At 35.1% G+C, this 24300-nt stretch overlaps 1 protein-coding gene across 2 annotated transcripts in view; it reads right to left on the minus strand.

Moving 5' to 3' along the window:
• Nucleotides 1–678: 678 nt before the first annotated feature.
• The window catches only part of LOC120072869 (ABC transporter C family member 2-like), a 34783-nt gene continuing 11161 nt past the window's right edge, over nucleotides 679–24300 (minus strand). For both annotated transcript variants that reach the window (XM_039025394.2, XM_039025395.2), the window contains exons 10-28: nucleotides 22406–22471; nucleotides 21731–21805; nucleotides 20779–20886; nucleotides 16927–17061; nucleotides 15742–15848; nucleotides 15567–15660; nucleotides 14722–14889; nucleotides 10633–10773; nucleotides 9217–9420; nucleotides 8499–8597; nucleotides 8257–8409; nucleotides 7223–7611; nucleotides 6332–6512; nucleotides 5829–6152; nucleotides 3330–4086; nucleotides 2432–2553; nucleotides 1756–2001; nucleotides 1229–1655; nucleotides 679–939 (exon numbers count right to left, since the gene is read on the minus strand). In XM_039025394.2, the coding sequence (XP_038881322.1) occupies nucleotides 839–939; nucleotides 1229–1655; nucleotides 1756–2001; nucleotides 2432–2553; nucleotides 3330–4086; nucleotides 5829–6152; nucleotides 6332–6512; nucleotides 7223–7611; nucleotides 8257–8409; nucleotides 8499–8597; nucleotides 9217–9420; nucleotides 10633–10773; nucleotides 14722–14889; nucleotides 15567–15660; nucleotides 15742–15848; nucleotides 16927–17061; nucleotides 20779–20886; nucleotides 21731–21805; nucleotides 22406–22471 (3897 nt within the window). In that variant the 3' untranslated portion in view covers nucleotides 679–838. The remainder of the gene's footprint in view (nucleotides 940–1228; nucleotides 1656–1755; nucleotides 2002–2431; nucleotides 2554–3329; nucleotides 4087–5828; nucleotides 6153–6331; nucleotides 6513–7222; nucleotides 7612–8256; nucleotides 8410–8498; nucleotides 8598–9216; nucleotides 9421–10632; nucleotides 10774–14721; nucleotides 14890–15566; nucleotides 15661–15741; nucleotides 15849–16926; nucleotides 17062–20778; nucleotides 20887–21730; nucleotides 21806–22405; nucleotides 22472–24300) is intronic.

A 24300-nucleotide genomic window follows, 5' to 3' on the forward strand; every position in this document is an offset into this window, starting at 1 on the left:
TTTGCTACCATTTTTACTATTTCTCTCATTATTTTTTATTATTTGCTACGATGTTTACTATTTTCTCTTCAAACTAAAATAGTTCACAGTTCAAACACATACGATAATAACCAAACTAATCTAAAACCTAAACACAAATATCATAATTCAACTATAATAACCTATGATTATAATAACTCATTATCCCATGCACTCCCTTAATAAACTCACAATTTTAAAAAATATCTTTTGGGCCAATTGGATCTCCAAATAATAAACATTGAATCTTCAAACTTATATTACAATTTCTACAATTATGTAAGTTTGATGGTGCAGTTTTAACACTATATAAGTTTGAAGACCCAATTTTTACGATTGAAAGTTTGACTTATAATTGCAATTACACTTTTGCAATTTGCTCAATATTTTTTCTTTTTTCGGCTCCCTCGCGGGGGCTTCAATGCCAGAGTCCATCTTGATGTAAATCATATTCAAGTAAAATAATTACCCCCTGATCTCACAGTTCTATTATTACAATCAGAACTAAAGCTGTCTAAAGGGCCTTTTTGGCAGAATCTGACAGGGATTCTTAATTTTTGTTCTGTCTACTTCTTTGTTTCTGTTCATAGAAATTATAATTTTTTATTTAAAAAAAAAAAAAAAAAAAAAAAAAAAAAAGAGAGAGAGAGAAAAGAAAAAGAAAGAAACTGTCTAAACAATACATAATTCCTCCGCAATAATGTATTTAGTGCAAAATCCAGAGCCATTATATACCACGGCCACGTAAATGCAAAGAAACAGCATTAGCTAAACAATTGGAATCAAGAAAGTCTCAAGCTAATGCTAACCTAACCAAATTTCACTCAATAGTGCTTTGATCCCAATCGAACTTCGTGTCTTCAAAGCCATATTCTGAATTTTGAAGCCTGTTTCGACCCAATCTGCTTAGCAGAGCAAGTCCTGGAAAAGGGAAAACCACAGTATTTTAACAAATAAATAAGTTGGTTCATGAAATTCTATCACAGAAAATATCAGGGATTCCCATAAACGGATATCCACTACTTTTTAATTTGTAATATAATTTTCCTTAACTTTAAACTAGTCTGCTATGCTGGTTGCCATAATGAAGGATTTTTATGTACACTTGAACATTTGGAATCCATAGTCTATAATTATAACATATGTTTAAGGCCAGAAATACTTAAATTTATGTACTTATGGGTATAAATATGGGAAGATTTGGCAATACCTTCAATCATTCTGAAAAGAGACGACCACCATCCATCGGTAGAGATTTGGTAACCATTCAAGCTTTGTTCAATTTCAGTATCATGCTTTCCTCCCAGAACTCCCCGTAGCATTATTACGGCATCCTTGGTTCTCCTAAGGATACTATTCTCATCTTCTACCTCCAAACTTTGAAGATCATTATGTGAAGATCCAAGGCTGACAGCCAAAGCAAATTGGGCAGCTGCAGCCCACCGCGAGGAAGCCAACCATTTCCTCTGCCCATCCACCTTATAGTTCTCTTCAGTTCCCGACTTTTTCTCACCTCCGCCTCCCAGTACTAAGCTGCGTAAGTATTGGGCATTGGCAGCTCCTGTACTTTGAACCATCTTTGAAAAAGCGCTTTTTTCATTTGACAAAAGTTCTTCGGGAGTATTATACTCCAAAACCTAAGATAAAGCAGAATCAACAAGTTTAAAATTAAAATGAGAATGCAAAACAAAAGGAGTCATTTCAATAATTTAAGAACTTTTAAATTGATTAACGTACCCGACCAGAATCGAGTAGAAGGATCTGATCACAGTCTATGATGGTATTTAACCTGTGTGCAATAATGAGCATGGTACAGGATTTAAACTCCTCCCTTATTGTTTTCTGAATTAAAGCATCAGTTCTAACATCAACAGCTGCTGTTGCTTCATCAAGAACTAGAATCTTCGATCTTCGAAGTAGTGCTCGAGCAAGACTCAAAAGTTGCCTTTGTCCAACGCTAAAATTCTCCCCGGACTCAGAAACCTTGCAACCAAACAAGTTACATAATTTAGTTTTTGTTGCTTCTCTTTGTGGGAGGGGAATATCGAGTGAATTTTTTACTACTCGTAGATGCATGTAAACGGATTGTTTTTATAAGGGATGAAGATTTGCAATGGCTCAGTAAGTTTTATGATTCCATCACTTCCTTTTGATTCTATTTGAAGTCACACAGCAAGGAACCTAATAACAAGGAATCTTTTGGGAACACTCTGGATAATTAAGACATCGCAATTTTACTGTTCCATCTCATGTTTTTCACCAAAAGTTTGATGAGTGCTGATATTGACCTCAAGTTCGTATTTTAATAGAAAAATGTTGACTCAGAGAATCGAATTCCAAACAAAGGTAAGAGTATTTCATTTAGATCATTCCATCACATGACACACATCACACAAAACTCATCATGATATACCTCAGCATCCAGGCCAAAGGTATTCCTCCTTATGGCATCCTTCAAATGTGCCCTCTCTAGTGCTTCCCAAAGATCAGCATCATTGTGTTCATTGAATGGATCTAGATTAAACCTAACCGTTCCTAGACAAAACGAAAAAGAGAATGAGAACAATAATAATCAACTCATACCTATTTTTCCAAGAGTCCCCATATAAAAAAAACTCATAATATAGGCACTTTCATTTAAATAAAAACCAAAAGAAAACTAAACAAGTACTTTTCAGTTCTTGTATCATAGCTTTAATTTTATCTTTTTCTTTTCCAATATAGTTCAACTGCTGCTCGTTCTATCAGGTTCTTTCTTTAGTATGATATGGTTTTCTCACTTCACATATTTAGTTAGTATCAAAAACAGCAAAATGAAAAACTACATTCTCAAGCAGGCACCAAAGTCTGCATAAGCATTGTCAACATTGTTCAGTCAGGGTGATAAATTTGCCTCCGTTTATGCATAAAGATATAAAAAATACTTTTTGAAAACTTAATTTTGGTCTTGGAATTTGGCTACATACTTGGGCAAAGTGAATTGTAAGAAAAGAAACACAATTTTTAAAATAAAAAATTAAGAACCAAATAGTTATCAAATGGAGTCTAAGTTGTTCCAAAAATAAAAAAATAAATATCCGGAACTTTTTACCGTATTTAGATTTAAGCTTTAACCACCCAGGTCACTTACAAAAACTAACATAATATTCCCACAAAAACTAAAAAGGATTTGAACCACATAAGTTTTAGTGTCATGATAACATCACAATGGGAAAAAGAAGAAAATATTGGATGCAGTTTGATTAATTAAGTAGTAAACAATATCAGCTATACTATATTATTGACATAGGAAGCAACTATAGATTGCGTACCTGAAAAAAGAACAGGTGCTTGTGGTATGATCCCTAGAACTCTCCTCAAATCCAAAAGCCCAAACTTTGCAACATCAAAACCATCTATCAATATTTTTCCCGCTTCAAGTTCAACAATACGAAATAAAGCATTCAGCATGCTCGACTTTCCCGCACCCGTTCTTCCTACAATGCCAACCTTGTCACTTGGGAAAACTGTGAAAGAGAGCCCATGCAAGACTGGAGGGAGCTCAGGTCTATAACGTAAGACAACATCCTCAAATTTTAGAAGTCCAGAAGAAGGCCATCCAGGAGGGGGGCGGTTGCTTTCAATAATTGGTGGAGCTTCTGAAGGTAAATCTATGTAGGTCCCAACACGCTCTACAGAATTTAAACTATTCTCGGCCATACTCGCAAGCCTTAGAACACCTGTCAACAAAGATGTAATATTTAAAGCATAACTAAGAAGAAGACCCATGGTGGATGCAAAAGCTTTCTGGTTTTCTGCCCTGCCATTTTGCATCACAGCAAAAGTTGCTGTAAACCATATCATAAGACCGCCAACTGTCTCCAGACGGATTGCAAGCCATCGATTTCCACTCATGTTCACAAGTGTAAATCTAATGTTATTATCCATGGCTTTTCCATTAATATCAGCCATTCTATCATAAGCTTTGTATGCACGGATAGTGGAAAGACCATTTAGAGCTTCTCCAAATTGTGCATAAACAGGAGATCTACTGATGGAGTCTAGCCTCTTTATTTCCCTTGCCATGCTCTACAACAAATTAAAAGGAAAAAAGAAATTAACCCTTGAATATATATATATACCCATGTTATTCAATGCTTGTAACTAGCTTTAAATATAAGCTTATTATGTACCCCTTGTTCGATGCTTGAAATTATTAAGATAAGCACATGATAATCCCTAAAGAAGGGAAAAAAGAAAAACCGCTAATAATAACAAAATGATTTTGAAGTTTAACTATTATTGGGTTCTTGGTGGATGTATACCTACAGTTGAATGGGTATCTTTTGCTATGCTCTTCAATTGCTTTAACAATCGTCCAACCTCCTTTATTTAGGTCAATTGTTTTATTTAATTAATTAATTTTTTTTGTAAGGTATTGAGTAGGTTGATCTCTTATATCGAGCCATGACTGCAGTGCTGAAGTCAGCAACTCCTGTTCCATATTCAAACCCAAAAATAAGCAGTGGGAGAGACACCACCACCTCCCCTCTTCTTTTCTCTCTAACAGATATAGATATCTAAAGTCCATCTGTATTGAAACTATTTGTCAATTGCTAGTTGTGAGTACATATCACATAATCATTATCTACTAACCACTAAACACCAAGGATTTCCCTTCCACCGTGGATCTGAGCACTCTGGCTTCAATGAGAGAGATATAACCGAAATTAATTAACTAATATTAACCATGGCCTAATTAGAATTATTCAATCTTAACTTATTAGTTAATACTAATAAATAAACTTAAGGTACATTTGCAATTTTTTATTGATTATTATTCTATTCTTTAACATTTGATAATAAATTCTATGAAATTTTATAGTTATAGGAAACATCTCATGAGCATAACTCAGTGCTAATTGGCATGTACACCTTGCCTTGAGGTGGTAGGTTTAAATCTTCGTAACCTTGGCCTTTCTTGCCAATCTTGTTTAGTCTTTCTTTTCTTGGCCTTTGTGTTAGATAATATATAATTAAATTTACCTTCACCCATCAGCTTAAGCTTTTGGGTCACGGTGATTTAAGATGGAATCAGAGCAGATGGTCTAGAAAGGTCCTATATTCAAACCCCTGCAGTGTTGTTTCCTCCCCAATTAATATTGATTTCTACTTGATGGGCCTTCTTCGTATTTCAAGCCCACAAGTGAGGGGAGTGTTAAATGATGTATAATTAAATCTACATTCACCCATCAACTTAAGCTTTTTGGTCAATCGGTGATTTAAGACTTTGGCTAGGTAGTTTCATTTATTTAAGTTCTTGTGTCAGTTCTTGATTATAGGTAGTTAAGACTTATTTACCAGCTCAGCCAGTTGTAGTATTGATTTATCAGTTCCTGTTCTGCCATGTCTATAAAAGTGGCAGCCCTTTGTATCTTTTGGGCATGAAATAAAAACTCTGAGGTATTACTTTCACTTGAGAGTGCATCATCATGTTTGTTCTACTTTATACAGAATTATAGGAAACATAACCATAAACTCATTTGCTATTTTTCTTGCAAAATGCATATAAGATACAGCTTTTATTAAACACATAAAAGCAGAGCCCACCTACTGAACAAGCCAGTCCTATATGAGCTCAATTTTGAATTAAAGAAAAAAAAAGGCTTTTAATTGGGAGGGTAGAAATTGGATGCGACTCAAAATCAAACGGAGAGAAGTTTAACTGAAAAAATATGTCAGAAAAGTTGGATGTATAATTGGACAATTAAACAACGATCTAATTTACTCTTTTTTCCAAAAGTAACCATAGAAGATGCATTTCCAATTACCTGGTAGTATAAATAGGCTGCATAAAACAATAACAGAAGTGGAAGGATTGCCCACAATGATAGCGTGCTCACAACTCCTATCAAGACAAAGGTTGAAAGAAGCTGCGAAACTTGCCCTAGAAACATGTTGACAAAAGGGGCAACATTCCTATCAATATCCCCAAGATCTTTTGCAAACCGATTGATAATCCTCCCAAGAGGATTGGTGTTGAAGAACACCATTGGAGCTCTTAGAATAGAAGAAAGCATTTGATCGTGCAACCTTTTCGCAGCATACAAGCTTGACACAATCAGCCAATAAGAATTTACCAGCGTCACAAATACCTGACATCAAAGGCAGAAACTATGTTTCTTTTAGGCTAAAGCCAAGACAAATCATGTGTTTGCAATGACAGTTTATCATATACATCAAAGAGCGAAAAAAGAGAAAGTAGTAGTCAATGCTCAACCTCAATCAAGAAGAAGAAAGAGATTAAAAACATGCAGAAATTACTAGTTGGTACCTGAGCCAATGATAGGCCTGCATATATCGTGTTGTAGAACAAAGTTTCACTAGGTACCAAATTACTTTGGTCGGTCCAACTGCTTAACCATAAGCTACTAAAAACTCGAAGAGTTTCTGATAGAACATAGCTCAGGAGGAGGATAAGAACAACCCATAGGCCTCCTAATGCATTCTTGTATCTGAAAGAAAATGAAAGAAAACAGTTGAATGATGACAAGATTGTGGGGGATTCACATTAACAGCAATTGTTATAAATAAACCTTGTACAATTAAAACAGGGGAAAGAAAAGGAATGATGAGCTATTGTCCCCATTTAGAAGCCAATGGAGATTAAAGATGGGTTCTTTAATTATAATTAACATTAATCAAAAAGTAAGCATAATTACACAAGCTCTTCCATAGAGAACTCTATAAGGATGCAAGAAAACTATTTGGCAGGCAATCTGAGATTTTGTTTTGCGTTTTCGAATTCACCAAGTTAAGCAAATATGGAAATGTATTCTAAAAACCATTTTCAGATTCTGTAATCCAAATAGTCATTTGGTATTAGATCCAAACTTCCCTTAATAGTTAAAAGTCTTGGACTTTCTTATTTGTCTTATTTGGAGTTTGAAATAGAGTCAAGATTCAAAGAGGAGAAATCTTCATTAACAAAAGTTTATAATTGATGGAACAGAAAAGAATATCCATCAATAATGTTGTTTTTGTGGTTAATAATCCTTCCATACAGAAGTCTTTACAATAGTTTTTTATAATAATAGTGTTCAAAGGGCGCATAGTCTCTCCTGCCAAGATTTATGAATTGAAAAAAGGAAATTATGAATATATATATATTAGAAGGAAAAAAACACACAACTGGATAGTGGGATTCACGGTCAAGAATTCTTACCTCGATAAAACTTTCCAACTGACTACACCCGTTTCTCTTTCTTCTTGCTTGATAAGAACAGATTTGTTTTCTTTACGCTTTTTTGAAGGACTCGCATCCTTTGCATGATCATTTCCCATCCCATTAGCAGCAAGTTCTGTTGATTTTTTAGTATCACTGGTTTCACCATCTTCCTTTTCCTCGGTATTTTCTTCCAATTTACCTGCACTTTCCATTAGTCTTTGAAACAACTTTCCATTTTCAAAAAGTTCCTCATATGTTCCTTCCTCCTTCACTACACCTTCATGAACAAGGACAATTCTGTCGACTTGTGAGAGAAAATGCAATTGGTTGGTAACAAGAACTCTCGTTTTCCCCCTTAATTCTCCCCTAATGCATTTTTCAAAAACCTGTCGATGGTTGGATGATTGCATCAGAATGGTACAGGAAAATTCAAACAAGACACTAGAGTCAAAACTATGTTCAAAGTCAATGATAGTGAAAAGAATACTGAATGCAGACAACAACTTCAAGAACCGAGCCCAATGCCTACCCTTTTAAATGGGAAAAAAAACATGACAGAGAAGTACACCGAAGCTGCTGCAATAACAATGATTAGTTTTTAAACAGCAACTAACAGTAAGAAGGTAACAAGTTATAGGTCGACCCCAAAGAAAAATCTCCATGCACTAAAACCTAAGGTGGGGATGAAATTGCTAATAGCTTTTCAAATAACTAAATAGTCAGAGTGAACTTAAATGTCAAATAAAACCCTCTTAATAGAATTATTGCTCCTAGCAAAACTAGATGAAATAGAAGAAATATTCAATTCGAATACCAAAAAAGCCCATGAACTAGACTAGAGTAAGTTAATTGAGAGAAAAAGCAGATATCAACTTACCATATATTTTGTAGGTTATAAATCATCCAAACTTATATAACAATATGTCAAAAACCCATAAATTTACAACACATGGGAGACTACACACTTATATATACAAATATTTAGTACAAAATCAAAATCAAGGAGAATAATACTCTAGTGGTACATCTACCTCTCTAGCCACGTGAGCATCAAGAGCACTCAGGGGATCATCAAAAATGTACACATCTGAATTGGAGTACACTGCCCTGGCCAAGGAAACTCTTTGCTTTTGACCACCACTAATGTTCACTCCTCTTTCTCCAATTTCAGTAAGATCACCGCCCTAACAGCAAACAAAAGAAAGAAGCTCACTGCTGAATTTTATTATCATCAAGTACCAACGTTGATATAAACCCATACTGTAATACTTACTGGCAGTAAGTCAAGGTCGTGCCGCAATGCAGTTATATCTATTGCTTTCTCATATCTAGCAGATTCAAAAGTAGAGCCAAACAAAATGTTATCACGCACCTACATATAAAATTTGAGCTCCATAAATATAACAAGTTAATAACAAATTATAAAGTTCTTCAGTCTAAAATAGTTTACAATAATAACAATATATTTTAATTTAAGAGAAGTTACATATTAAATTAGTAACCCAATCCCAGAAGACTAATAACAATAAATTGTAATCCCTTTGATAGGGATCTTTTATACATCCTTTAGAATATTTCATACATCAATGAAATTGTTTCTTATCAAAAAGTAAAAAAAAAATAGAAATAAAAAAATAAAAATCTAGTAGCCTAATCTTGGAAGACTAAGAATGGAAATAATCATTGAATAGATCGGTCAACCAATTCTGAAAAGAAGGTAGAAAGATGCCTTAAACCACATATCAGATAAATGTCTATTAATTAGTTGACGACATTGAGCAAAATACTGTTTTAAATAACAAAAATAGTAAAAAGAAGGAAATTAAAAAAAAATAAAAATACAAAGATACCACAAACCATTTCATCGAGCTAAATACCATTAAATGCATAACTATTTTAAAGCAAAGTAAAAACTTAAATCATGCATATGATCTGAGAAAAAAACAAAATAAATGCATATCTCTACTCTTTTGCAAATTATTTCAACTCACCGTTGCATTAAAAATCCATGCAACTTGGGGAACATAAGCAACAGATCCCCGAATAATAACATTAGTATCTGCTGCAATGGCCGGAAGCTCTCCAAGCATGGCTGATATTAGTGATGTCTTTCCCTCTCCTGTACTTCCAACAATTGCGACTAAGCTACCAACTGGTACGTCCAAATTGATGTTTGACAATGTAGGTTTCTCGGCCTGGTTATAAAGTAATAAATGACCAAATGAATAATTAAACCATTGAAAAACTATATAAATAACAGAGAGCTTGTGATGTTGGTAAGGAAAGGAGATAATTACACTTCAATATACGCAAAAGCAATGACTAAAGAAAATACACATTGAGAGACAATAAAATATTTACCCATTTGAGACTAAGACATTTTGTGTCCTTGGAACAAAGACATATTGTGATCAAACTTCTTCTATTGCTGTGCGTAAAAGTTATTGGCTCGACAGAGATAGATCATCCAACATATTGTTTGGATATGTAAGCAGTTGCAAACTGCTGCATAAATTAAATATATAGCACTCACAGCACTAGAGACTTTAACTACAGAAGAATTAATACATTCCCCTTGTTGTTCTACGGTTAACGGTCGTTCTTGTAGATGTAATTATTAGAATTGAAATTGGAGTTGTATCAAAATGTGAAAACACAATAACTTACTGCTACCTAAATCAAGGACAGGAACAAGAACTAAAAATATTAATATTCTGATAAGTATTTTATAGTAAACTCAAATGTAACTAATTCTCATTAAAAACGGATAGAGTAAAATTAAGGAATCATATTGAGCAATTGGTTACATATTAGTAATTTTGTTTCTTTATGAAATCAAGTATTGTACCAGATTTAAGATGGTCTATTCTCTCTCCCCCTCATTATTACTTACCAAGCACCAACCACCCAGTAAAAGAATTAATGAGTTCGAGAAAACTTGGGTGCTTTCAGTGCAGAATGAAAGTCGAAATCCAGATCCTATCTTTTTCAAATGAGAGTAAAGCGCTTGGGAGGAAACCTACGGTGAGTGGCATTTCAATATGGGTAGCCCGAGGAATTCAAAGCACTCTCTCAGAAAAATCTTTTCCACTGTGGCTCTTCCAAGGGAGGATAACAAGGTTCAGAGCCATGTAATTCTATGGAGTTTGTGGAAAAGGAACGTAAAAAAAAAAAAAAATTAATAAATAAACAAAAAAGGAGTAAAGAAAATCTCTTATTTTTGGCACATCTTGTAACTATTCTTTCTACGCCACAAAAGGCAATCACAAGCTCTACAAGAACAATGAAGCATTTTATGAGATAATAATGTACACCAGTCCATAAATAACCTTCTATATTTGTATGCCTGTCCAAATAAATAAATCAAAATACGGAAAACCAAAATCTTTAATGAAGAGAGAAGACACCTTAGAATCCCAAGAAAAACATCCATTCTTGATTGAGATGGCTGGAAGTTGTGGATTTAGAGGTGGATTTGGAAGCAGAATTTTCTCTTCGGCCAGAAGTAGATCCTCCATACGCTTCAAGGATACCTTGGCATTTACCACCTGTCAATCAAGCTTCTTAAGTAACACAATAGAAAGAAAACCATAAAATTATAATTACTCATAAAATTATAACTATTATGCCATTTGCATAACCTTGCAGTTACAGATCTCATTACAGAAGTTAGAAATTGATAAGAAGATAGTTTTTCTCGAACTGAATTGGAAATAGATCGTACTAAATAGGAACTGCAGACAGGGGCATGCATGAGTTCCAAATGAAAATAATCACAGCTAAAAATTTCATTTTCAGACAACACGAGAGCATGTCTCCGCTACCTTACCTTTTGAACAACCGGAAAATATATACATATAAAATATATATATATATATATATAAAAGAAACAGACGGGTATATTTCATCAATAGAAAACAATCTAAGGGCAAGGGGTTGAGAAGACCCCCTCCCCAAAGCACTAGTGAAGAAGAGCCTTTCAATTGTTAAAAATCATCAAGGAAGTTATAATTACAAAAAGATTTGGTATGGTTATTGCACCACCAAGAGGTTGTGTGTTGAACAACAGTCCAAAGAGAATCAAAAGAAACATACTTATCTTAAAAAACTCTATTATTCCTTTCCTTCCAGACGTACCATAAAAGAGACCAAGAAGCCCACCTCCATGTAACTTTCCCTTTACCTACGAAGGCAAAGCAATCAAGCCCATCAAGCAACCAATCATATACTTTGTTTGGAAGGCAGCACTTTGTTAGAAACCAAGGTAGTATGGGATTGTCCCACATTGGTTAGAATGTAATGACCAATGTGGTACTTAAGTGGCTTGGCTTTTCCACCCCAATAGCTGGCTTTTGGAGTGTAGTTCTCCAAGGTGCTTAAGTACCTAATAATTGTATCATAGCCGATTGTTGACATTCTGGAGTGGAACCGCGGAGGGTTCTAACCGGGTGTGGCCGAGTGAAGCAACGCCGGAGTAGCTGCCGGGACATCGGCTTTCCAAGTATGGGGTATTGGTAGGAACCAAGGTAATATGGGATGCCTGTGTCCCACATTGGTCAGAATGGGATGATCAATGTGGTACTTAAGTGGCTTGGCTCTCCCACCCCAATAGCTGGCTTTTGGGGTGTTGTTCTCCAAGGTGCTTAAATACCTAAGACACTCCAAACAAAAAGTTCTAAACAAAAGAGTCCATCCCTTAGTAGCAAAATCACAATGCAGAAATAAGTGATCAAGAGATTTCTCGTCTTTCAAGCAAAGGCAGCAAACGGAGGGGCCTAGAGCGGTATTTTTAAACTACCTTTGAAGCTTGTCATGAGTATTTAAGACTTTATAAGCAAGGGACCAAAGGAAGAATTTGACTTTTTGGGGGATATTAAGCTTCCAAACAAGATTCACCAAAGGAAAGGTGGAGGAGGAGGTTCTCTTAGTGACATTCAAAAACGTAGCTTTGGTAGTAAGCTTCCCCGAGGAGTCAAGCTTCCATTTAAGGCAATCGTGACCATCTTGAGGCGCTCAAGAGTTTAAAACTTCCAAAATAGCCACCATATCACCCAGCCCTCTATCAAAAACATTTCTCCTAAGGCCCAAGTTCCAGGTTTGACTGGAAGCACACCAGCAATCTGTCCATCCTTTTTTAAGGTAAAGTAAAGATATCAGGGAATTTCTGTACAAGGGGTTGAATATCACACCAGCTGTCCACCCAAAATCTGATTCCTCTCCCATCACCTACAATAAACTCAGTGAACTCAAAGAACTGCTCTTTATGCTTTAAAATGCCAGCCCAAAGTCTAGTTTTCTTTCCCTTCTTAGGCATATTTGAAGTCCATCCGTGAGCATTGATACCATAAATAGCCCCAATTTTACGTCTCTAGATAGCATTCTCCTCTTGGCAGAACCTCCAAAGTCATTGCATAAGGAGAGCTGTGTTTTTTTTTTTACGAAGGGACCCAATTCCAAGGCCACCATAAATAGTTGGGAGAGAGGTTAATTCCTATTGACAAGGTGGGATGTAGGGTTGCAGGGGCCCCATCCCAAACGAAATCTCTAATGATCTTTTCTAGCGGTTGATAATGTCAACAGGAGCTTGCATTTAAGAGAAGTAGTAGCAAGGAGGACTACTGAGAACCGATTGGGCTAGAGTCAGCCTACCACCTTTAGAGAGGGAAATTCCTCTCCATCTGTCCACCTTTAGATTAAGCCTCTCTTCAAGCGACTTCCAAGCTTCCTTAGCACTATGCTTGCCTCCAATAGGAAAGCCCAAGTACGTGAATGGGAGAGATTCCATCTTGCAACCGAATTTTGTGGCATGAAAATTCACTTCCTCTCTATCAAAGTTGATGCCAATGATTTAAGTTTTAGTAACATTGAGAATAAGCCCCGACCCCAAAAGAAGCAAGTTGACAACAAGCCACCAAGCCAAGAGGTTACCATTCTCCTAAGAGCAAAAAAGAAGAGTGTCATGGAAATGGGTTAAATCTGAGGGCATAATACCAAAAGAGAAACCTCTGACAAACTTCCTTTCATTGCAAAAGTAAAGGAGGCTACTGAGGGCATCCCCCACAAGAGCTATACACACACACACACACATATATATATCTTAATGAAAGATCTGATTATCAACTGTTCGCTAGAAAAATGGACGATCATAGCTCTAAAACGAGCTATTATAAGTGTTAATAGTTGTTTGCCTGCCAAATTTGAAGGTAACTAGCTGAACTTGTAAACTAAAACAAAAACAGCTATTTACATAATAACCAGGTATGCAAACGTCCTTAGCTCATAGGGATTGATACTTTTTCTTTTGTTATTGACCCCTTCTATGTTCTTTTTGGGATTTTCCCTTAATAGCCTCGTGTCACAAGGGTGTTAACAGCTTCCTTGAATCCTCCTCTATTGAAATGAATTCATACTCCTAGTTTGTTCTTTCTTTCTATGTTTTGAGTCCTTGTTAGCAGAAATTTTGAAACAAGTCTCTTAAGTTGTCGCTCAAGTTTAGGAGCCATAGTCATGGCCTCTGTCAATCATGCTTGGTTGTAGGTCCTCTCCTTTTGATTGTTCAATCTCAACCAAGAAATATAGTGGGCTAGTTACTGGTATATCGTTTCAGCCTAATTGTTTCTTAATTGAGCCTACATGATTGCTCTGTACCCTTGCTAATCAATGTTCTTTCCTCATCTACAATTTTGATACAGCTCATATAAGAGCTGTCTGAAGTTTGTAGGAAAAGCCTTTCCTTCATCAGCGCCCCCACAGGCATATCAGATAAGTTGTCTGTCAATTATCCTGCAATTGAATTGAAAATGCATCATGCCAGCACAGCGGCCTCAAGTGTTAAGGCGACTAATTTCACTTTGTGATCCTCCAGGCTATCGATATAAGGCAATGTTCAGCCAGTCTAAAATATTTCCATGTCATATCTAATCTTCCATCAAAGGTCGGCAATCATTTGTTCACCCTCTCGCTGGATCTTGCCATCTGAGATCCAGGTTACCCCTTCTCCAAATTCCAAATTAGTCATTTAGCTCAGTATCCTCCTCTAATTCATCAAGACCAGCATCCCAGTTCCTATTTTGTTGTACAGATGACATGTTGCAATTTAAGCAAATCAATTCCACTATCAGCTATGTAATTTGGACGCTCTTACCAATCATGTCAAATCTTCTTGCATCCAATACAGTTCAGTTTTCTGGCACAAATCAGCTCTGAATCTCATTTGATATGATGATTACATCCGATCCTGGATGGTAGCTCGCCGCGGCAATTGGAAGTAGGCGGAGGAGTTTACTTTGTTTACTAACACAGCTTCTCACCCTCCACCCCCACAAAAAGAGGGAAGAGAAAGAGAAGAAACAAACTAAATAACAAAAATAGAAAGGGAAGTGTGATAATGGGATGCATAAACAAGAAACTCAAATGCCAACAGCCAAATGACAAGCTCATATCTAAGCCAAAAATGGTTTAAAAGATAAATTTTGAAAGCAAATAAGAGATAGAACCTGAGTTATTATATTAGGAAGCAGGAACAGAGGAAACCGCAGCACTGCAAATAGAGAAAGTGACGTAAAAGCCCTAGATGGAGTCAAATCTCCCCCAAGAACCGTGAACAATCCAAAAGCAGCCACAGTCACCAAAACAGGGATGCTATTCAATATAAATCCATTAAGCTGCAAAAATGAATATGATCATTAAAATATAGATGTGACAAATGGAGAAAGAAGTTCACTTCATTTGTATAATTGATAATTCATTGTCATTGTAAAATTGTTAAATTATATATCAGTGTATAGCAGACAAAATACCCTTCACTACATCAGAACGGAACCCATAAAAATAAAAGAATCCCCATGTGTGTGTGTGTGTGTTTTCCTAAAAAGTAAATAAATCTAAGGGAAAGTTACCATTTTGGTCCCTAAGTTTTTACTTATAGGTCGCTTTGGTCCTTTGAGTTTTTAAAACATACCCTTTTAGTCCCTAAGTTTAATGAAATAGGTCTAAAATGTCCCCCAAACTAACAATTCTGTTAAATTCAAATAGAAAGATGATTGAATTGATGACAATGTTTTTAATGAAAAGAGACTAACGCTCAAAATACAAAGAAACAAACAATATATCATTTATATTTGTAAGATTTTTTCTCTTATTGATAGTTGGTTTTTACACTATATAAGAAGGCCTTGTATTTTATCTATTGTATAGAAGAAATACATTAATATTTTCTTCCCAAATTCAAGTATTCCATTAAAAGGTCAAGTGGCAACCTTAACTATACATTTTTGTTTCTTTCATAGGTAACACAATGAACAGAACATAGCATTTAAAAATAAAGAAATAAATAACATACCGCACCAAGAAGTGATGCCTTACGGAACCATGACAACTCGTCATCTCGAATACTTTGTACTTTTGACTGAAAACTACTCTCCCATGCATAACATCTGATCCATTTCCGAAAATCAATAAAATTCAGGAAGTTTTAGATAATAAAGAGTTGAGTATTTTATTCTTATACTGCATACTTCACTGTGTCCATTGCAGCTAAGATCTCATTCATGAGACCAATTCTCTTGTCTGTACGTTGTAATCCCTCTTTGGATTGTTTCTGCAATCTGCTGATCACAAGTGTCTGTAACCACAAAATACAATAGTATAAATATTAGATATGTCTGGTATGGGATCATGTTGAGAGGTAAGCAAAATACTAACTAATGGGTTCAACATCATGCAAAACCTACTTCCTTAAGATGTCAATGGATGCATGACGATACCAGATCATAAGTACAGAAATAAATGCACTCAAAAATTAATCAATTGCCAAAATAGGGGTCTAAATAGCACCTCCTGCACTATGAAGCGTGTGTATCATTTACATTACGGATAATACAATAAATCAGCTACCAACGGCAGAAGACAAATGAGGAAGGTTGGTCAAAATATGTGGATGCCTCCTCCCAGATACATACATAATCAACTTTTCATATAATGATATAGAGAAAAAATGCTAAAGTAAATTTATCGGTAATTTTAAAATAAAAAAATTGAAAGGGGTCAAAATTTATCATGTTGAACCAGGAGAACTCAACAAAAGTGCATAATCAAATAGTTTCTTACAAAAAGATATAGTAGTAAAGTTATACTGTTTCTATGAAACCAAAAGGTCAAATGAAAAATTAACAGTGATGTGGGATTTTGAATTGAGAAAAATGGTTGCTTTGAGCATGATTTTGGAGGACAGGGGGATAGATGGTAGAAACCAAGAAGGGAATATGAACATGATACATTTGTGGAAGAAGAAAAGCTGAGAAATAAGTTACAGAGAGGCCCGAGTCTTTAATTTCTCGCAGCCTTCCTTTCACTTAGACATCAGATTACATAATCTCTTTTCTTTAAAGGGAGTACATAGTCTCTCAAATCTACAATTATTTAGCACATTGATAATTCAAAAAAGCTCTCCAAACAAAAAAAAAATACAGACAAAAATCTATTGGTTGTGTATCATAACACAGATACACTGCATAAGAGAAAGAAACCCAAATTAAAATGTAAGAAGTACTTTATTAGAAAAGCCGTCAAGCATTGAGATTGCTGATTCCAAGTCTGGTGTCAAGGAAGCATGAAGGTAGAAACCAAATTTAATTTTCGAGCTTCAATTCTTACATTTGCTTTAGAAACTATTTAGACATTAAGAGCTGTTAGATACATACCTGTATGGGAAACAAAAGAACTAGCAGCGATGAACCAAAAAGTGCAGAGACTCCCAACTGCTGGTAAAGAAGAACCATTGCAATGATAATACGAAATGGAGCTGACCATAATGAATGAAGTGACTGGGTTATTAGCTGGATACCAAGACCAAAAAAAAAAAAAGAAGAAAAAAACCTACGGTAAGTTTTAGCATTTGATTAGAAAGATGATTTTTTTTCTTTTCTAGAATAGAAATTCATTCTATAAGACATGACTAAATAAACAAGGAAAGAGAATATTGGGAAGTGAGAACTTGCAATTACGTAGCCATAGAAATATATATGGGAAAAAAGAAAGTATAAGATCTGACCATTCAGATTTAAAATCATGTGTATACCTCCTTATATGGTTTGTATATGATTTTTTTTTCTTTTTATATCCGTGAGTGTCCAGGCTGGTTTTAACCTTGATTAATCTCACAAAACAATCCACCTACTTGATGCTACATCATTTGGCTTCCATGGATTAAACTCATTCCTTCTAATCCCTACAAGATACCATAGTCCTTATTCAATAGGTCAACCCAAGATGGTTAAATGAACCTATAAATCAATTTTTGTGCCAATATGTTGTTTTCAAAAATACTTAGAAGGTTATCTATTTTCTATAAATCTAAGTTTAACTACTTTGACTTACAAAGTAGTAGCTAAAGTACTAGTGGAGAGGCTGAAAAAGGTAATGTCAAGTATAATAGAGGCTTCACAAAGTGCTTTCATTGAAGGAAGGCAAATATTAGACCCAATCCTCATAGCAAATGAAGTGGTTGAAGATTATCGCTCCAAGAGAAAAAAAGGGTGGATTTTAAAACTTGATCTAGAAAAAACCTTTGATCGTGTTGATTGGGAGTTTCTTGAAAAAAATCTTGTTGAAAAGAATTTCGACTCAAGATGGATAATGTGGATGATGGGTTGTATTTCTAACACAAAATTCAAAATTTTTATAAATGGAAGACCTCGTGGTAGAATCCAAGCTTCAAGAGGAATAAGGCAAGGTGACCCTCTTTCTCCTTTCCTTTTTCTATTAGTCAGTGAAGTCCTAAATGCACTACAGTCCCAACTTCATGAGAAAGGTAAGTTTGAAGGCTTTATAGTTCGCAAAGATAGAATTCATGTTCCTCTCTTGCAATTTGCGGATGATACTCTAATTTTCTGCCAAGATGACAAGGAAAAGCTTAGAAACCTAAAGAAAATACTTGAACTCTTTGAGTGGTGTTATGGGTTGAAGATTAATTGGGAAAAAATCAGCCATAAGCGGCATCAATATTGACCATTTTAAGCTACAATCAGAAGCTGCCATTCTGAACTGCAAGACTGTCTCTCTTCCATTCATGTACCTCGGTCTTCCATTAGGTGGCTACCCTAAACAATTGGCTTTTTGGCAACCAGTAATTGATAAAATTCAAAGTAAATTGGACAAATGGAAGAGATACAATCTTTCAAGAGGAGGTCGCTCCACCCTTTGTAAGTCGGTTCTTTCTCATATCCCAACTTATTATATGTCACTTCTCCTGATGCCAGAAAAGGTGGTTCGAATTTTAGAAAGACTTTTAAGAAATTTTTTATGGGAAGGGCATTCCGGAAGCAAAATAAATCATTTAGTAAAATGGGACCTTGTTTCTCGTTCTCAAGAAGATGGTGGTCTCGGTATTGGTGGCTTGAAACTCAGAAACCAAAGCCTTCTAGCGAAATGGGGGTGGAGGTTCATCAATGAGGAAAATAATTATAAGCATCCATGGAAGAAGTAAGTTTGGTTGGCACACCAATGGTAAAACTACCAACAGCCTTAGAAGCCCTTGGATCAACATCTCAAGATCTTGGCTAAAAGTAGACTCCTTGGCAGCCTTCAAAGTAGATAATGGTGAAAGGGTAGGTTTTTGGTGTGACCCTTGGTTGGAAATTGTTCCTTTAAAAGACTCATATTCCTAGTCTTTTCTCCATCTCCACCAAGCCTGAACGCTCATTACAAGACTATGGGATGAGACATCAACTTCTTGGTCTTTCCACTTTAGAAGACTGCTAAAAGATAAAGAGGCAGAAAACTTCCAGCTCCTGACTGAAAAGCTTTCCCACTCTAAACTTAATTCGCTTCCCGATAAAAGAAGGTGGTCTTTAAAACCAAGTGGGATTTTTTCAGTCAAGTCTCTTGTAAAGCATCTATCCTTCTCCTCCCCAATTGGACCGCTACTAGAATCAGCCTTATGGAAGTCCAAGAGTCCTAGAAGGGTTAATATACTGATTTGGATCATGCTGAATGGCTTGCTTAACAGTGCAGATATTCTTCAACGGAAACTACCTACTCATTATATTTCTCCACAGGTTTGCTCTCTTTGTTGGATAAACTCAGAATCTCTCTTACACTTGTTCTTCCAGTGTTTTTGCATAAAACTGTTGGATACGTTTATTTAAGTGCTTCAATGTTAGCTGGGTTCTTGACGATGATTTTAAAGCAAATGTGCTTCCAACTCTTAATCAGTCCAAAATTGAAGAAGAAGCCAAGATTACTTTGGGTCAATGCAGTTAAAGCTTTGTTATCAAAATTATGGTTCAAAAGGAATCAAAGAGTGTTTCAAGACAAAGCATCTTTTAGCTCCTTTAAATTTGATATCGCTCTTATCAATGCCTCCTCTTGGTGCTCTCTCTCCAAAGCTTTTAAAGATTTTTCCATTCAAGACATCAGTCTCAATTGGAACGCCTTCATCTTCCCGCTTTCTTGATCCTGTAACTGCCTAGTTGTGGCATCTTTTATTTTTCAGATTATCTTTTTGTTGTATGCCTTTAAATAGGCAAGGTCTACTCAATTTTGTACTCAGCTATTGAATTTCTGTTCTACATTTTAGGAGATGATGAGAATGCTATGGAGGTGTTAACCTAGTTGAGATGTCCTGGTGCATTTGTTGATCCTTTTTTATTAGTTTTGTTCTCTATGGTTTATTTCCTTTCATACACTTGTAACATCTTTCATTATCTTAATGAAGTGGGTTGTTTCTTGTTCAAAAAAAAACTGATGGAAGATGAACAAATATAGATCATGATAGTAGCAATGAAAATTCCATGCAACAAAGGAAAGGAGACCAATATCTTCATTGGCATATCCATCCACGTGCAATCATTACTCGATAATTTCAAGAGAGAGAGAATCCTTTTTAGACTAGAGTCTAGAAATCTCCATAAATCTCCATCCAACCCTTCGAGTGACTGCAATGGGATTCAATCCCATGATCACTTTGGTTGAGTCCAAGATCATCCCAAACCCATGGGTGTAGACATCATTATTCATTAGCAAACTTTCTAGAAGTGGCAAATTTTGAAAATCAATATGCATAACCAAGTATAAGTGTTAAATCACTAATTGACCCAAAAACGTAAGTTAAAGGGTGAAGGCAAATTTAATATTTTATCATCTAACGCTCTCTCTCACTTGTGGGCTTGAGAACCAACAAGTGAAAATCAATATTAACTTGGGAGGAAATAACATTGCGGGGTTTGAACATAGAACCTCCTAGACCACTTACTCTGATACCATTTTAACTCATCGATTGACCCAAAAGCTTAAGTTGATGGGTGAAGGCAAATTTAATATTATATCTTACCAAAAGCTTAAGTTGATGGGTGAAGGCAAATTTAATATTATATCTTTTAACACGAAGCCCTATGAAATGCATTTTATATTCGAATATGAAATTTAAATGGGGAAAAGTGCATAGGGAAGAACAAAAGGAAAAGATATAAAGAAATTAAAGTATATAACATATATATGCAATACATATATATATTGCATACACATCATAAAAGAGTATGAAAAGTTGAAAATGCCTGAAGTGTCTCAGCATCAGTAGTCATTAAGTTTGTTATCTTTCCCGTCGAAAACGTCTTGCGGGCCTCGTGAGTTAACCTCAGAGATTTGCGAAAAACAGCTGCAACCTAAAAATGGATAAATAAGCATAGCTGTATTAGGATAACCTTTCTTGAACATACCTTTGTGCTTAGGACAGGAACTAAAATAATGAATCTAAGCATATGGAACCAATATGGTAGACTAACTTACCTTTATAGCAGTTAAATGAAAGAGCCAAAAGCCACAAAAAAAGAAAGGAAAAAAAATAAAAAATAAAATAAAATAAAATATTGCATGTAAGGTCATGATGCTGAATAGGGCTTAAAAGCAAACAATAAATGAAGATCTTGAAAACTAAATACAACCTTAGTACTTCTCTGATGCATTACATTGAATTTTAAAATATAACAAATTTGAAGGTGGATCCAATCCAAGGCGATAAAAAGGCACCATTGTCATCCCAATTCCTCAGCCAAGGTGAGAGGCCATATATTTTGCATCAATGAACCTTCTCCAAGGGGGTGACTTTTCATTTTGGTACCTCCATAGCCATTTAACTAGAAGGGAGGAGAATTCTCCCATCTTACCAAATAAAGGCCTGATTTTCGGTGCTGCCTTTCCAAAGAATGCTTCTAAAAGTTTTATCGTGAGATCGATCAAATCACTTTCAAAGACATGGAGAAAAGATATCATATTATTTCAAATACTAAACGATAGAGGATCCATTTTAAATACCAAACTATTATTTTGAAAAAGAAAGAATATAACATTGGTTCCAAGGACTAGAAAAAGCTCACTCAGCAAAAATATCCTCCACTCAAAGAGCCAAACTTGCATTATTATAAAAGATAAAGAGAGATCATCATGGCAACATTTCACATTGGTGATAACTGATAACCAAGCATATGTAAGACATAAGGTCAAAATTACCAAGGTTGACCTCACTCGATAACCAACACGCATCACATTCTGAAAATACTGTGCTTCACATAACACTCCAATGATCTGTATCCAAAGTGAAAACCCATTAGATGTGTCCTACATGTGTAATCAAACTGCAGTCATGCAACTTGTGCCAAAATGAGCCAATTGAAGTCATATATGACATGAGTAGGACAACTACATGTTCTAAGCTAGATCAAACAAGAAACTAATACCAAGTTAGTTGTGAGAGGAATATAATATTATCTATATTAAGAATATAAGAGCTAAGTTAGGTCTTTCATAGGAAAGACTGTTGCAAATTAAAAATAAATAAATAAAAAGATAACACTATTATTAAATATTGAAAACTAATACTTATGGTCAATAATTACAATAATATAATGCAATCAAAAAATTTGTTTTGTTTAGTACAACAAATGTGGGAGTATGGAAATTTGAACCTCCGACCTAAAGATGTCATTGCCACTGAGTTATACATGTTAGCCAAAATTCCAAAATCTATGTTTGGCATATTAACAAATTTATAATTTTATAAGATGTGTCAAAATAATAAGATATGTCATCTTTCGAAGTCATGATGGATACATGTTAATACCAAAGACTAACCTACTTATTGACATGCATAGACTTGGCAAAATAGGACAAGAATTTGGATCATACCACTCCAGCAAATATTGAGAAAGCATAAATGTAACCAATTTGAGATGGATCTCCACGCTGCATGGACTGCAAGTATTCAAAAGAAATACGTGAACAAATACAGGGACAAAATTAAACAGGAAAACTTGCTTGACGGTGTTTACAAAGTTAAACTCTCATGGTAATATAGATGCCTAATCAATACCCATCTAACTGAATTATGTGCCAGTGCTAAGCACTAACCAAGATAACAAGCAAGTATCGAGTAATAAGACTTTCTTATGACCAATTATTTATCCATATATGAATTGGTTATAGTTTTTTTTAATAAGAAACAAACTATTAATTGATTAATGGAAATGATAAATTTTTCAAGATACGAACTCTGAAAGAAGTGAAAAAGGAAAAATGCAAACACAAATCAAAGAAACTTGAGAAAAACTAATAAAGGATCTTCAGTTAATACAGATATAGGGGTATAAGACTTGAATAAATTAGAAAATGAACACCATCGTTTTGAACTTAGCAATATCGAAATGCTCCAACCAAGTAGTTTTAATTAAATAATGCATCTTCAAGGTTTAATTCTCTAGATAAAATAAAGTAAAAGTAGTTATGGTACTTAACTAAATTAATGACCCACTCCTGTGGATCATACTCAAATTCAATCACTATTTAAAACTTGACACTGTGCACCTGCAGTTTTCCATGGTGTAACAATCACGCAACATAGTGTAAATAGTGTGGGTTACTATTTGCAGATTTGCTAGGAGTGAAGCAAATGTGTCAAGTTTTATGAGTCTAGTAAAGTTTGATATAGAGAAATTTGATGGAATGATCAACTTCGGAGTATGGTAAGTGTAAGTCAAGGATGAGATAATACAATTTAGGTTACACAAGGGCTTGAATGAAAGAATGAACAATGATACGCCTGAAGAGTTAAGTGGCGATGGTGGTCCAATGGAATCCAAGGGTGATTCTAGCGAGGTTCAAACAAGAAAGTCTTTGAGCAGAAGACTGAAAACAAGGAAAAAAAAAAGAGTAAATTTGTCAAAGAGCTTTGGATCGAATGTTGACTCTGTCTTTCTTGTTAAGGGAGACAATGACTTCCTCTGAAGAAAGACGAAATTCATCCTTATGGTATATCTGCTTTACCATGATAGAGGATGATGTAAGCAGTTGACAAGTTTGCACATGGGCACTGGCTTGGTTGTTATGTTAGATGTGTGGTAGAAGTTGTATTGATGGCTGAAGAACTTCCAAGTAAGCCAAGTAAGTGGAAGTTGCACCATAAATTTCAGCAAGGTTTATCGACATGTAACGAAATAGTAAAATCTTGGAAGGTGGTATTTCAAGTGGTCTACGTTTGTGATGAACTGAGTTATAATTCTCTGAGCTGAGAATTATGATTATCGATGAAGACAATGGTTGCAGCCAAAAGCTGTGAATTCTTCAAATATCTTGCCAAGGTGGAATTTGTTGGATTTTACCAAAATATTATAAGACCAATTGACCCACATCTGAAAGGTTCAATAAAGTGATGGGCTCCCAACATTAATATATATATATATGTATGTATGTATGTATGTATAATAAAATAAATTAAAATAAATTATATATATATATATAAAAAAAATAAACTATTAAAAATAAAAAATAAAAAATAAAAAAACTTTGTCTTTGGTTTCAAATCATCCCAATTTGAAGCACTTTAAGCTTGGTATATATACTAGTTCAGTTGTGTGAGAGGGTATAATGCTCTGACAGAGTGCTCTTGTAATTGGGGTGGAAGAAAGATTTATATGTGATGGTAATAATTTTTCACATAGTGGAATTTTTTTTAGTTCGTGGTTTTTTCACAGATAGAGATGTTCAATTTCCCCACGAGGACGGAGATTTCCCGATTAGGCGGGGAA

The sequence above is a fragment of the Benincasa hispida genome, chromosome 3 (genome assembly GCF_027475165.1).
Source record: "Benincasa hispida cultivar pf3 chromosome 3, pf3_genome.v1.1, whole genome shotgun sequence".
Taxonomy (NCBI): Eukaryota; Viridiplantae; Streptophyta; class Magnoliopsida; order Cucurbitales; family Cucurbitaceae; genus Benincasa; species Benincasa hispida.